The 13,544-nt window shown below is 36.1% G+C and overlaps 3 protein-coding genes across 8 annotated transcripts in view; 2 read left to right on the plus strand and 1 right to left on the minus strand.

The window, feature by feature from the left end:
• Positions 1-5,428, minus strand: part of Mitofilin (inner membrane mitochondrial protein mitofilin) — a 52,498-nt gene extending 47,070 nt beyond the window's left edge. For 2 of the 4 annotated variants that reach the window (XM_076774673.1, XM_076774672.1), the window contains exons 1-9: positions 5,279-5,415; positions 4,827-4,912; positions 4,308-4,376; positions 3,717-3,932; positions 3,582-3,622; positions 3,273-3,380; positions 2,962-3,169; positions 2,464-2,875; positions 2,188-2,322 (exon numbers count right to left, since the gene is read on the minus strand). In XM_076774673.1, the coding sequence (XP_076630788.1) occupies positions 2,188-2,322; positions 2,464-2,875; positions 2,962-3,169; positions 3,273-3,380; positions 3,582-3,622; positions 3,717-3,932; positions 4,308-4,376; positions 4,827-4,912; positions 5,279-5,332 (1,329 nt within the window). In that variant the 5' untranslated portion in view covers positions 5,333-5,415. Of the gene's footprint in view, positions 1-2,187; positions 2,323-2,463; positions 2,876-2,961; positions 3,170-3,272; positions 3,381-3,581; positions 3,623-3,716; positions 3,933-4,307; positions 4,377-4,826; positions 4,913-5,278 lie in introns of all 4 variants that reach the window. The other 2 variants (XM_076774674.1, XM_076774675.1) reach the window with 2 other exon arrangements.
• Positions 5,363-6,550, plus strand: Mrpl35 (mitochondrial ribosomal protein L35). Its single transcript, XM_076774690.1, has 4 exons — positions 5,363-5,451; positions 5,747-5,906; positions 5,999-6,139; positions 6,212-6,550. Exons 1-4 carry the CDS (start codon positions 5,421-5,423, stop codon positions 6,441-6,443), a joined length of 564 nt encoding a protein of 187 aa, XP_076630805.1. The 5' UTR covers positions 5,363-5,420; the 3' UTR covers positions 6,444-6,550.
• A 246-nt stretch (positions 6,551-6,796) lies between these two features.
• Positions 6,797-13,544, plus strand: part of LOC143346523 (oxaloacetate tautomerase FAHD2A, mitochondrial) — a 96,418-nt gene continuing 89,670 nt past the window's right edge. For 2 of the 3 annotated variants that reach the window (XM_076774683.1, XM_076774684.1), the window contains exons 1-3: positions 6,797-7,082; positions 9,826-9,987; positions 11,353-11,388. In XM_076774683.1, coding sequence (XP_076630798.1) covers positions 6,943-7,082; positions 9,826-9,987; positions 11,353-11,388 — 338 coding nt within the window. In that variant the 5' untranslated portion in view covers positions 6,797-6,942. The remainder of the gene's footprint in view (positions 7,083-9,825; positions 9,988-11,352; positions 11,389-13,544) is intronic. The other variant, XM_076774685.1, reaches the window with a different exon arrangement.

Below are 13,544 nucleotides of genomic sequence, written 5' to 3' on the forward strand. Positions count from 1 at the left end.
AGGGGTGGTACTGTTCGTCGAATTTTTCCGTACTCGAATATTTGCTACGTTAATAACGAGAGATTATTCTAAAAATTATATAGAAACTTTGTACGATGACAGAAAGTAAGGGGACGATGAGGGAGATATTAATCTCGTATTAACAACGGAGGTCAAGATCGATTATTAATTGAAATCGATGCAAGAAAGGTCCACGACCCTGTTTGCCGAAGAAACGTCACACGTTCGAGTCATTTCACGTCGGATTGAATCGCGGAACGTGTGACGAATAATTAAATACTCACGGTATAATGGAACGGTCCCGTTTCAATAAGAGGTGTCCAAATGTTTATTTAATCCGCCATTATCTGGCGTTTCTAACGTTAAATTGAACTTCGGTTCAATGCTCGTCGATTAAACGAATATATTTGAAATGATAATTGGAGGAAGTACGTGTTCGGAGTTACATATTTAACGTCGCCCCTAAAACGAATATCGCTCGTTCGGAGTTGTTCCAGATAGGGAAACGATCGATGAAATTTTCATCGAACATTTTAGTAAACCATACGAACCGGTCTGATCATAAATAATTTGAAATGTCTTTCTGGCGTTTAAGAACTTTACGCGGCGATGGTATTTTTCGCCGTGAACCGATGCGAACGTTGAAAGAATCCAAAGGGTCGTAAAAAGAACGGTAGAAATCGCTGTCGAGAGCGTTCCAAACTTCGCTAGAATTTTACAAAAGCTAAACGTACCTAATTTCAACACATACTTCCTGTTAAAATTCTAATTTCGTGACAAATTACGATATCTCACTTTGTTTCTCTGTTCTTATTATTTAATTTGCGAACTGCCCTATAAAAATTGTCGTGCACCTGCGATGTGGAATAAACAAAATATCTAGCAACAGGATGGAGTAATATTATTCACTGGTGCAAAATAATCAGAGGAGGTTCATCTGGAATCCATTTCGCGAAGCAATTATACAAGCTTTCTGCCCGAGAGGGGAAATGCAGAGCAAAATGCGGAAAATCTCGTATAGGTAGTCAGACAACTATGACGACAGCGCGTCATAGTGATTCCCGAGCGAAGATATCTCGGTGTGACTAGTCGCGTACACGCCGGATATACCGCGGGGCTAGTCTAAAGAGATAATATTGCCTCCCACTAGCGAAATATTGGAGGCGAGCCAAATGGAAATAGATAAAAAGCCCGAAGGGTGGCGGAATCATCCCTCCGCCATGGCTGTGCCCCTCTCGTCGTGCCAAACCGATAGATATATACATATATGCAGGTACATGCACGATTGCAGGATATGGGATATGCCACATCCCATGTGTAGACACACATAATGCCAGTGTGACAGTGTATGCCAGGCTTTTCCAATGCCAAATTTTTCCTGTATCATGAAGCGTGCGTCCTACGCTCCTCTGCACGGTGTGGCCCAGAAATAAGACTCTACAGACCTTAAGGATCGAAAAATATTTCCTTTCGAAGGGAACCTATCTTGGGTCGAGCAAATTTCCATCCCAAAAATTTCACGCCTCGTTGAAAGGCCAATTTGTATTTTATTAACATTCTACACGATATTCCGAACCATGTATTTCATCAATTATTATGTATGGAAATAATGATTTTCAATATATTTTCAAAGCATTAAAGTTCGAAAGCTTTGCTTTCATAATAATGACTTGTCGTGCCACAGACACGCGTATAGTACGAAACGTGTTTCTTTCAATTGATAGACTACGGTATCACTACTTTGACTCTACCAATTAGAAGCCTCGTATATGTCTCGCGTCTATGACGTAATCATATAAGTCTATTTTATATCTTATCTATTATTTATTTCTCCGGTCTTAGTCCTACGCACGCAAGTAAATATCAACACGTTAAAACTATTTTTACGAGGTAGCTTTCGGTCATTAATTTCACCTTCGTTTCTAGCAACTCGAAAAGATTCGTTTCTATATTTCCATGCAGTTTTGAAATATCCACCGGTGTCGGTCGCAATAATTTTAAAACGAGAGCATAAATTTGAACTTTCTCAGCTTCGTCCAAAAGTTTTCGCTTTATTTCATTCGCGAACGAATTCACGCGACCGCGATACAGCCACACGGAAACTGTATATATTTCACTCGAAACGTAAAAGTTGTCGCAGTCATTTTTTACATCGTAGGCATTGAACGGAACATTTAATTTTCCTACCTGTTTGCTAAACTGGTCCTCGAGGATCTGCTTCTCCTTGTTCAACTCCAAACATACCAACGCGTCTAATTTTTCTTCATTCGCCGAGTCGCCGTACGCTTTCAACGCTGCCCTTAGTTTGTTTCCCTCGACCGTCTGTGAAATTTGTAAGCATAGAAACGTAAGCGACCTCGCCGGTTCAGTCTCAAATATACAGGGTGTTTGGTAACTGGTGGTACAAGCGAAAAGGGGGTGATTCTACATGAAAAAATAAGTCTAAAATCCCGAGATGCTTACCCTCAATTTCTCTAGTTCCTTTTGGAGATTGCTCACTTTGTTGTACATGTGAAGAACAAACAAGTCGAACGAGTCTTCATCGATCGATAATTTCTTTTCGTGAATGTTAATATCCGGGAATAGTATTTGTAACTCCTCATTAAGGTTCTCGCGAGCTGTTTTAACCTGCTTCCAGTAGCGCTCTGCCATATTGCCGGTTTGTACTTCCGTCTCGTATTTTTTCTTAGCTTCGTCAACATCGTCTAAAATTTTCTTGATGTTCCTTCTGGCAGCTGTTTTCATGTGCGACGGTGCATCGAATTTAGGATCATCGATCAGGTAAAACATTCTCTTGAGCGAATCTAATGCTTCGTTCGCGTGTCCCTCTGCCTGTTGGACCGCTTCTTTTCTCTTTTCCGTTGCTGTCTTTAATCTGTATTGCGAATACATTTCATCACAAATTTGAGGTTATAAACGATCGTAAGCTAATATAGAATACAATGCACGAAAGATACATACCTGTTCCATACGATACTACCGGAACTATCAGCGCTATCCACAACTTTCATTACATCTTGGTTGTAATCTTGAATAGCACACGTTGCTTTTTGATAAGCTGCAATCGCTTTAGACGCGGTTTGACCGCACGATGTTTCTAGTTCAACCAGACTTTCTGGCATTAATTCCTTAGGTATATCTTTAGCAGGTGGTGGAGGTTTTTCAGCAACTAAACGAATGTTATACATACCCATTTATTTTTATACTACTAGAGAAAACTTCCGTCATACCAGTTCATATACTAAAAAAAAAAAAATAAAAAAAAAACGTACCAACTTCGATCGCTTCTCCCTTCTCTTTGCTTAATCTTATTTCAGAGTAAGGTTCATTAATAGGCAGTTCCTTCTTTTCAACTAGTGGCACGAACGCTGGTTTCGGCGCTACAGTACACATGTTATTGTCAAATATTAGTAAGCAAAATAATTAGTATATTAAGCAAAGTGTTTTTTTTATATAATAAAATCTTTAACACTTAGTAAACTAAAAGGAAGAACAGGAGAAATTATTTGGGAGTGAGTAGCAGAGCTCACGTATGTAATCTTCAAGGTTCATGCAATCTAAACTTTTCTGATAAATCTGACCTGACTTTTCTGACTCGTCCCCAAAGATAGCACTTATTATTCTGAAAAAAAGTTACTCCATGTATTACAAACATGAAATAGTTAATTACAGAATCTAGAATTCGGTAACCACTTCAATATACTATTTAAACTTACGATTGTTTGAGTGTCTCAAAGTATGTACGTATGAACTCGAAATAAGATGACTCTTCCTGAAAGATGATCTGAATCGTTTTGTCCGTGCCAGGTACCCATCCTTCTAGAGTTGCACGGAATTCTGGATTATGTTTTGCAAAAAGTAATACTCCTGACGCCCCTATTGCCACAGCAGTCAAAGTTAACAGTACCTTGCTGCCACCTCGACCTTTCTCACTTTAACAATTGTAATAGATATAAATGTTTAACTATGACACTAATCCATGCAACCCAAAAGCAAGAAAATCAAATAATTTGTAATCCTGAAATTGCAGAGACTGCTAAATATTTATAACAAAAAAGTTTTAAACTTCTATACATCCATATATAAACAGTACTTCAGTCTTCAAAATTCAAACAATATGTAACAAATATGCAATAATTATTATGATTTCTTTAATAATACATATATTTAACTATTAAAATGTGTATCTTTTACAATAAAATTAACAATCAAATTAAGAATGAATTCATACATAGAAACAGATCATGCATGCAATTTTGTTATATAACACAACAAGAACAGTGCACTTGGGTTTAAATTTTGAATACCTCTTTGGTGAATCGGTCGAATACCTATGTCCAGATATTCTGGACGTAAGTTTGACATCCTTGAAAAACCTAAAACATAGAACCCCACTTATATAAAGCATTTTTGCTTTCCCCGGTCAGCATGATATTCAAAGAATTTTACTTGATATAATGCAATGAAATATATCCATGTCTTATTTTAGTTCTGTAATAATGGATTATAATACAAGTCGCAGAAAAATTTACAACAATAATTATAGTTTCACGGCAATAGATGCTGAAAGTTCAAGCGAAGTGTGTAAAACGCCGAAAAGTTTATAACCGAATCAGGTAAAATATTCGTATCAAACATAACCTAATCTAAACCTAACCCAAAAATACAATTATGAAACACGTGAAATTTATAATTGCCCATTAAAAGGTGTGTCGTAAAACCCAAATAAAAGCACCGGCTAGACTCTTCTTTTCTTCAAAAACGATGACAGCGTTTGACAATCGTAGAAACATGTTATCAAACAAACAGAAAATTCGTCCACTCACCTCCATTCCGGTTCGCATTTAACTCGTGCACGTGTCTCGTAGCACCTAGTTGTCAAATAGAGTCTGGAGGATCCTTGTTTTTTGATCTGAAAGGACAACGGCGCCAGTGAAATCGTCTGGAATTATGTAAGCTCCTAAATTTAAGCCATCTTGTCACACGAGGCGGGCAACCTTGGTCTTGTCTACAGGAATATTCACTGACAACTTGCGAAAACGTCGTCGTCGTGACACGACTACGATTTCTCACACAAACCACGAACTAATTCTTGTCGGGATAACGATAAACAACAACGAAAAATTAAATATTATTACGAGAAACGTCGCGACAATAGTCTATCGGCACCTAGCAAATAATACTTTTTAATCCATGTTTCTTTCGTATTTTTCCTTATATCCACGTACCGTAAAAGACACTCGGTTTATACGGATATAAAGATTCACCTTGTACTTACTTTATGTACCCTATTTAAACCGTTGCACGGAAATTTTAATCCAATTCGGAACATCTTTCGGGTGGCCGGTCAGGCAGCCAAAGGAAAAAGGGAACGACGGCACAAAACAGCTGGTCACCGACGGAACTACACGAAAAGAAGAATGTTGCGTATTGTTAATACCGCAATTCGAGGTGCGTAGTCTAAATTTCCTCGTAAATCTACCACCACCGACTTTGTCGGGCTACGTGATAGTTCGTTGGCTTCGTCTTAAGTCATTATTCGTTCAAATTCGATAAATCGTTATACGATAATCGTTCGAAGTTCGTGGCGTATAGGTTATGTCCGACCGAAAGGCAGAGCCATTCCGGTCTTCTAACAGAAGGAATGCCGTGGAATTGTAACCATGAGCGCGTTCATTGAAACCTTACATTAATTTTACTCCATAAATCTGCATTTTATATAGAAAATTTTGTATTTATATTTTAGGAATTGTTGCTCATACCAATATTGCTAGTTTCACAAATACTGTAATTCGTAAACAGTATCCTCTTGTTCAGTATGCACAACAGAAATACTTTGGTGCACTTTCTTCTGTTGTCAACAGTTGGAATAATGTTGGTAGCATTGAAGTAAAGACAAAATTGAGGTATAATCATTATTTAAAAATATATATTACAATCTATTGTAGAGTATTATACTAATATAAAACATTATCAAAAACTTAATTAAACATTGTAGTCAGGTCCAAACAGAAAATGTCATTTGTCCACCAATATTACCAGTTACAATTCCTGTAAGAACGCTTACAAAATTTTCCTTGAAAAAAGGCAAAAGAAAGAGTGTAAAAGCTGTACTTGATCGATTCTACAGATTAAATTGGTAGGACATCATTATGACAAATTATAGCATGTATTTCTTAATATGTTTCTAACATATTTTATTCGATTGCAGGGGTATATGGATCAGAACACGTGCTGGACGTCATTCTCGTATGTGGCTGAAAAGCGCGAATCATAAACGTAGACTAAGGCAACACCTTTTCTGTAATGCATCACAATCCGCTTTGTTAGATAAGATGGTGACAAGTTATTGGAAAAGACCACATTATTATCCAGAAGATCCATATAATCCATATCATAAACGCGAAGAATTTCTTTTCACAAGGAAAAATCCATTGCCTTAAAGAACTTGGTTTACCTTATTGGCTTTGTTAACAAAGTATATCAGTATCTGTATTCGAGGAAATATACCAAAATAAAATATGTATAATTCCTTGTACATCATTCGTTACTAAGTACAATGTCATGTTCGTCGCAACCTCGATAATTTTCAATTCCTCAATAGCATTCCTTCGTGGCTTAAGAGATTATGAAAATAAAATATGTTAATAATTTATAAGATAAAACAGGAGATATTAATCATTGTTTATTATCGTAGACGAAATTTGCAACCGAACAGATTGTTATATAGTATCGAAGCTGATCATTTTCTAGCGAGGTCACATGTTCTTCCCCACCATGGCTCGACAACGGTAGTGTGGCGTAACACGTTCAGTCGTAGCTTGTCCTTCACGACGAACGTTCTGTCTTTGTCAACTACCGGTGGCATCCCTTTTTTTTTTCCCGTAGGAACGATTAATAACATTGCGTTCGTATCTCGCCGGGAGTAATTAAATAAAAACGATGCCTTATCGCGGAAAACTTCGATTGCTCAGCAGAGCTGGCTTCGCCTTTAGAAATACGTGTGCCGAGAAGAACAAGACGCATTTCGTTGCTAGCATTTGTGGCAGGAATTTTTCTGCAAGCGGTGCGCTTGACATGAGGTGAGTCTAATCTACCCGAAGTTTCTACCTTATAACAGTTCAATAATAATAATAAAAACCTCTAAAACGTCAAATTTTAGCAGATAATTGATCCTAATCAAATTTCGCGCGGTATACTTGATTGACTTTCCCGTCTAGCTTTTGCATATTCTTTTTTGTTTATTTGTCCGTTCACCTGAGCAGGGAATCGATTTTCTCGAAACTGGCACGCGATGTTAATAGACACGATTACGTATATGTTCTCTGTTTCGTTTGGATCGTAATTTTGCGATGAGAAAGTTACGTGGTTTCGTTTGATTCAATGGCGTGCTCAAACCGTGTACGTGTGGCAAATACAAGAAATAATATGCGGTTCGTTTCTGAATTGAAACGTTTCAGATTGTCTAAAATGATATGCTTATAACAGAATATAGAAACGATAGATTACTACGTATGCAGGTTTAACTTCAGTCTTTTTAAGTCGAAACTTCTAACCCATTCACTTTTACAGTGTCATTCACCTGTATTTAGAATGGACAAATTGTGTGGGTCGATTCACCGAGACGCGTAAATCAATTTCGTGTGATAATTTATCGGATAATTTAATTCAAACACTCGAATACATCCGATTAAACGTAATTATATCATCGACACCGAACGAGTCTGAACTTGCACATTTAGAAGGCGCCGTTCATGCTGAACTTAGCCACATGCGTACAGGAAATATATTATCGAAGGAACATACATTAATACGAATGCGATGTTATTTTCACAGGAATTTAAGATCAAGGACTGTATAACTAAAATTTTAGGAATGTAAGAATGATAACGACATCGTATATTCGAAGATTTCGAATATTTTGAAATATTATGATACTTATTAATGGGATGAAAATAAAAAAGAAATATATTTAAACTCATTACATGGTAACAATTATCACACTGTTGATGTTGAACAATATGAATTAAATAGTATAAAATTATATCAATACATATAGTATACGAGATACAAAATAAACAACACTAAGTAAAGTAATTTCGAACCTAACAGATGTAATTTCTGATATCAAACTACGTGTTAATTTTAACTTAGTATGGTTAAAGAAATTAATTGTGACCATAAATACTTATTGAAGGTGATTCCAGAGCTGATTTAGTTTCTTCGGATCTGATAGTAATGGAATTGTTTTGCGTGTACTGCAGGCAATTTGGATTATGAAATAAAGGATAATTACTTGCACAACCGGTTCCGAATAATGTTCGTTCAGTATTTTGGGCATTATTCCCCTTGATTTTTCCATATTGATTTTCGCGAACTGTTTGTTTACGACTTTTTCTGATTACTTACGCACATTAACGTCGAATATGCTCGCATTCGTAACGACACAGGTGGCAGCAGAGTCGCTGATAAAGTCGTTCAGCTGTTTACAAATAAGTTTATTCATAGGACTTATTGTTTTCGTCACGATTATGTAATTTTGGCGACACAATTGATTTGATTAACCATTGGATTAATTCGTACCGTATCACTGATAAATTTCTAATAAATTTTAGTCAGATTAAATAGATATTCTAAATAATTTTGTGTTCGTTTTTTGTAGACAGAACATTGTAGATTAGTTTATTGACCGAAATTGATAAGAGCAGATTATACAACGTAACTGAACCACGTAAATGGAACAGGCGTAACAAATAACATTTGTATATTGTCTACTGGTTTCTTTATCACCCATATTGTTATCATGTAATAATTCACTTGTTTCCCATCCCATTTATCAAGCATTATTTAAACGCGAGTAAATATACCTATGTATCTATATTAGTGTTGTTCTTTCGCGACGATTATACACACAAGAGATAGGTTAATAACTACTTGGATTCAAGAGTGCACTTGAGGCACGCCCTTGTCAAATCATCGAATATTATCGATCGACAGTAGTTTTCGAACGTATGCGCGTGGTATAATAATGACAACCTTGAGATTTCTTCTTTACTTTAGCCAGTAGAAGTGCACAACTAAGGGGAAATTGTCTTCGCTTTCACAGAAACCTGTTCAACACAAATGGCTCGTAGGGTGAATAATGATACTGAAGACGACAGTGACATAAGAAAACATTTCTTTCCGCACGAAATGAAGTAAACAATCGAAGAAATGAGATTGAGAATCGTCACTTTGTCAATTTAGTCGTTATAATAAAGTTATAATAAACACGTAAAATATATAATTTATTACAATTATTTTGCACAAGTAAATCGAACTACAATAAGTTGAATCGAAATTAGCTGGTCACTCAAGGTTATTGAAGAGCTACCTTTAGTATTTGACTACTCCCTCCTTGCTACTCTAAAAGTAGGCGTCGTCTCTGACGTAATTCAGTGGGGAGCGTGATCTTGTGCAGGCAATTGATTTTGACCATATTTGGCAAAAGGACTAAAAACATTTATACCTTTCCAATAATGCTTCAACGAGGTTTCTAAAATAAAAAAAAAAAAAATATCATGCATAGAAATTCAATATTTTTTACATAGATTTTTTCACACCGGAGCATTCTGCATACATCTATTTTGAAATGAGAACTACAATTGCAAATTGGATTTAAAATTAAAATACGTGTATGTTAAAAAAGATTTAGACTTTCTTTACTGTTTTTCTACGGATTTCGTTTATGATAAATGACACTCGATAAAAGTCTCTATATTTAGAGGACCGGGTCAAGTTCGTGACACAAGCACGTTATATGTATTGTGTTTATTGTTTGTTCAGGTTCGTGCAGTTCACCAGCAAGAATGGAGGCCCTCAGCATTTGGGGGTACAGCTGAAACAGGGCGGGGACATAATTGCCGTATCCGCGGTTGACTCGAGAATCCCGAACACGTTGAAAAAGTTTCTCGAGGGTGGCGATGATCTTCTAAAAAAGGCCAAAAGGTAGGCGTGACCGGACTAATTCGCGCTGATTCCGCAGCTACGTGGACAAAAAACCGATAAGCGTTCACTTATCGCGAATTATCGCGTCGGCTCATTGATTGATACGAAACTTATGTAAACACATTCGTGAAAAATAGCACTTGCGTTACGCATGGTGATAACCGTGTGAACTTATTCCAGAAAGATACAAGTGTTTTGCTTACGCTTACAGATGGACAAAATTCTTATCTACGTAAAAATCGAATAACGAATGAAAATTTTATAAAAATTTTATGAAAAATTAAAGTCTGAGTTATGAAATGATATTGCATCCCGTGAACAAGCAAAAGTTTGTCTGAGTAACTATACGATTGAATGAATCGCTATATGTTTCATTACATGCAATTATTGTTTATTACTCGAGTAAAATATTGCTCGTCTCTGCTCGTATACAGGATGGATAAAAATGATTATATTATTTCTATGGAAAAAAAGAATTGCACCTCGAAATTGTATATTTTTAATTAATTAAATGTTGTTGACTCAATTATTTTTAGAAGTCCGTCCTGTATATTGTTGTGTAAGTAACTTTCGAGACTGAAATCCGCGTACATATATGGAAAATTATAACGTTACCTAATGAGTCATATAATGACCGAGAATACGTAACTTGCTGGTTTCTACAGGAACTACATGATATGTTACGTACCGATTGTAACAAAGCCTCGTAGATAGATAAAGAGTCGACAAAAATTTGAGCGGTATTTGCTCAGATAATCGATAGTTTACGATATATTAAGCAATGAAGATCATTAATCGTCGGCTGATTCCATAAGAATCGAAAACATTACATATTCTCTCAAATGAGACGGTGGTCTGGAGACACAGACGAACAAACGTGTATCTAGATACAAATTTCGAGTAACAGATGCAAAACAAACAACGTTTGCCTCCTAATTTATCCAATAAAAATTACAATTATAAAATTATTTAAATAAATTTTGCTCGCCTTCGCGTCCCACCATGGAATATTTGTTTCCTTACGTTTCTATTTTGAACTTATGTAGGAGACCGCATTACCGAAATATTTTTTTGGCATTTAAACTAACCTCTGCTTTTAATCACTCTGAAACGCAAAGATTCAAAGATTGTAAATTGCGTAAACATTAAGATACCAAGCCGACAATAACAAGCTTATCGTATCGTAAAATTCGCTGTAATCGCATGGCTCTTATAATTCGCGAGGCACGCAGAAATAGCAAAAAGTCCTTGAAGAAAAAATTTAAAACATTCAACGTAAACAATATTCTCAATTAGAGAGCTAGCGATATTTGATGTGGTTATTAGCACACGGTTTAATTTTATTTTGAACCATTTTGTCACTAGGGATGACGATGTTGACCTGTGGGCCCTGCTAAAGAGGTTCGTTTCTTTAGAAATTTAGTGTGAAAACGACTCTTTGCACCTTCGATCCCCCCCAACAAAACTTTTCTTGAACATTGACTCGTTGTGTTTGTGTACGTTACTGTAGAATTCCCTGTTTTGTACACGCAGCACGTACACAACCCTTTATCGAGCGCATGGAAGTTAACTCGACTTCTTACAACTAGGGCTGGGAGTGTCTGAATATTTCTCCGTTCGAATACTCGGACATTAGCGATTCAAATCGCCGGGATATGAAATTCGAATATTAAAATATTCGAACGTAATTTGAATATTTGAATATTGTAATGTGGACTATGAATCCAATTCTTCAAATTTATCGTTTTATTTATTTATCTTTCGATGGAGGTAAGATCATCCAGAATTTCAAATTTTAATTCAAAGTATCGAAATAAGAATCCTCACCGTTGCCTTGTTATAGATAACCTGTAGGATTAAAGGACACGCAGTTAAGTTACGACAAGCATGGCAAACTGCCACCGGCTAAGGAAGATATGGAAGACCGTATAAAAAAAGCTCCCGCTGCAATGGACGAAAATAAAATCGGAAATGCAATAACGTCCATATCAAATATCAGGGTCACCATTTCGAAAACTTAAATTAGACCTTGGAATGTAAAAGTTCAAATTGCTGAACTATTGCATCCATCTCTTGAAACATTTATTTTTTTTATCCCTCAATAATTCTGGACGACCCTGAACTACAAGTTATTGTATCTCAAACCTCCGCTAAAAGGAGAATGAAAAATATATCAATTAATTGTACTGAAATATTCAAACAACGACATTCGAGTATTTAAATATTTGAAGTTCATACGTAGCGTTCGAATACTTGTAAAATGTACGAGCAATCCGACCCCAACTTGTAAACGTATATACGCACATATGGGAGACAAAAAGACCAGTCTTGGATTTCAATTCTTGGAAGGCATTACGAGATCCACTGGGTCAGTCTTCGAATGGTCTGGGCCCGAACAATAATTACTCGACATTATTCGCATTCCCCTTAAACCGGGACTGATTTTTCTTTCTCCTCACTATACAGGGTGTTCGGCCACCTCTGGGAAAAATTTTAATGGGGGATTCTAGAGGCCAAAATAAGACGAAAATCAAGAATACCAATTTGTTGATGGAGGTTTCGATAAAAAGTTATTAATAATTAAATTCAAAAATTTCAAATCGTTCTGGAAAAATTATTTTCGGTTGCGAGGGTCAATTACAATCATTATTTATAAATACACATGTCTTCGAAATCCTATCCAATTCCGAGAAAAAAAATCGGATAGGTGCTGAAATTTTTCGGCGAAAAAAAAGACTTTCGAATCGTCTTGGAAAAATTATTTTTGGTTGCGGGGGTCAATTGCAAGCATTTTTGGTCAACAGACATACCCCCGAAATCCTACTCAGTTTCGAGAAAAAAATTCCTTACCGAAAATATAATTTCTGACCAGAAATGTCTACCCGAATTTTCATGCGAATCTTTAAAACGTCATAACTTCTGAACGGATTGGACGATTTTAATGTTTAAAAAAACAAACTACGCGTATTTTGGTGGGGAATATGTACAAATCGCAAAAATATTCGAAATGTTGGTCCTTGACCTCGAAAAATGAGAAAATCCTCATAAAAATGGTCCAATTTTCAAACAGCCATAACTCCTACAATTGTGAATATATTTCAATCAAACTTTTTTCTGAAGTAGAGCTCATGGGTACCTACAAAAAAGTATTAGACAACTTTTCTGTAGGGCGTCAAACAAAATTACTAGAAATGAAAAACGAATTTTTAAGAAAAATCGACAGGGGGTAGGTGCCTAAATTTTTCGACGAAAAAAAAAAAATTTCAAATTGTTCTGAAAAAATTATTTTCGGTTGCAGGGGTCAATTACAATCATTTTTGGTCAACAGACATACCCCCGAAATCTTGTGCATTTTCGAGAAAAAAATTCAGTACGAGTGGAACTTTAAACGTTAATAACTTTTTATCGAAGTCTCCAACGACAAATTGGTGTCCTTGATTTTCATCTTATTTTGGCCTCTAGAATCCCCCATTAAAATTTTTCCCAGGGGTGGCCGTACACTCTGTATACAGGGTGTCCCACATAACTCGAGCACCTTACGAGTTATTCAAGTTAGT

Source organism: Colletes latitarsis, chromosome 10, assembly GCF_051014445.1.
Source record: "Colletes latitarsis isolate SP2378_abdomen chromosome 10, iyColLati1, whole genome shotgun sequence".
NCBI classification, from domain to species: Eukaryota; Metazoa; Arthropoda; class Insecta; order Hymenoptera; family Colletidae; genus Colletes; species Colletes latitarsis.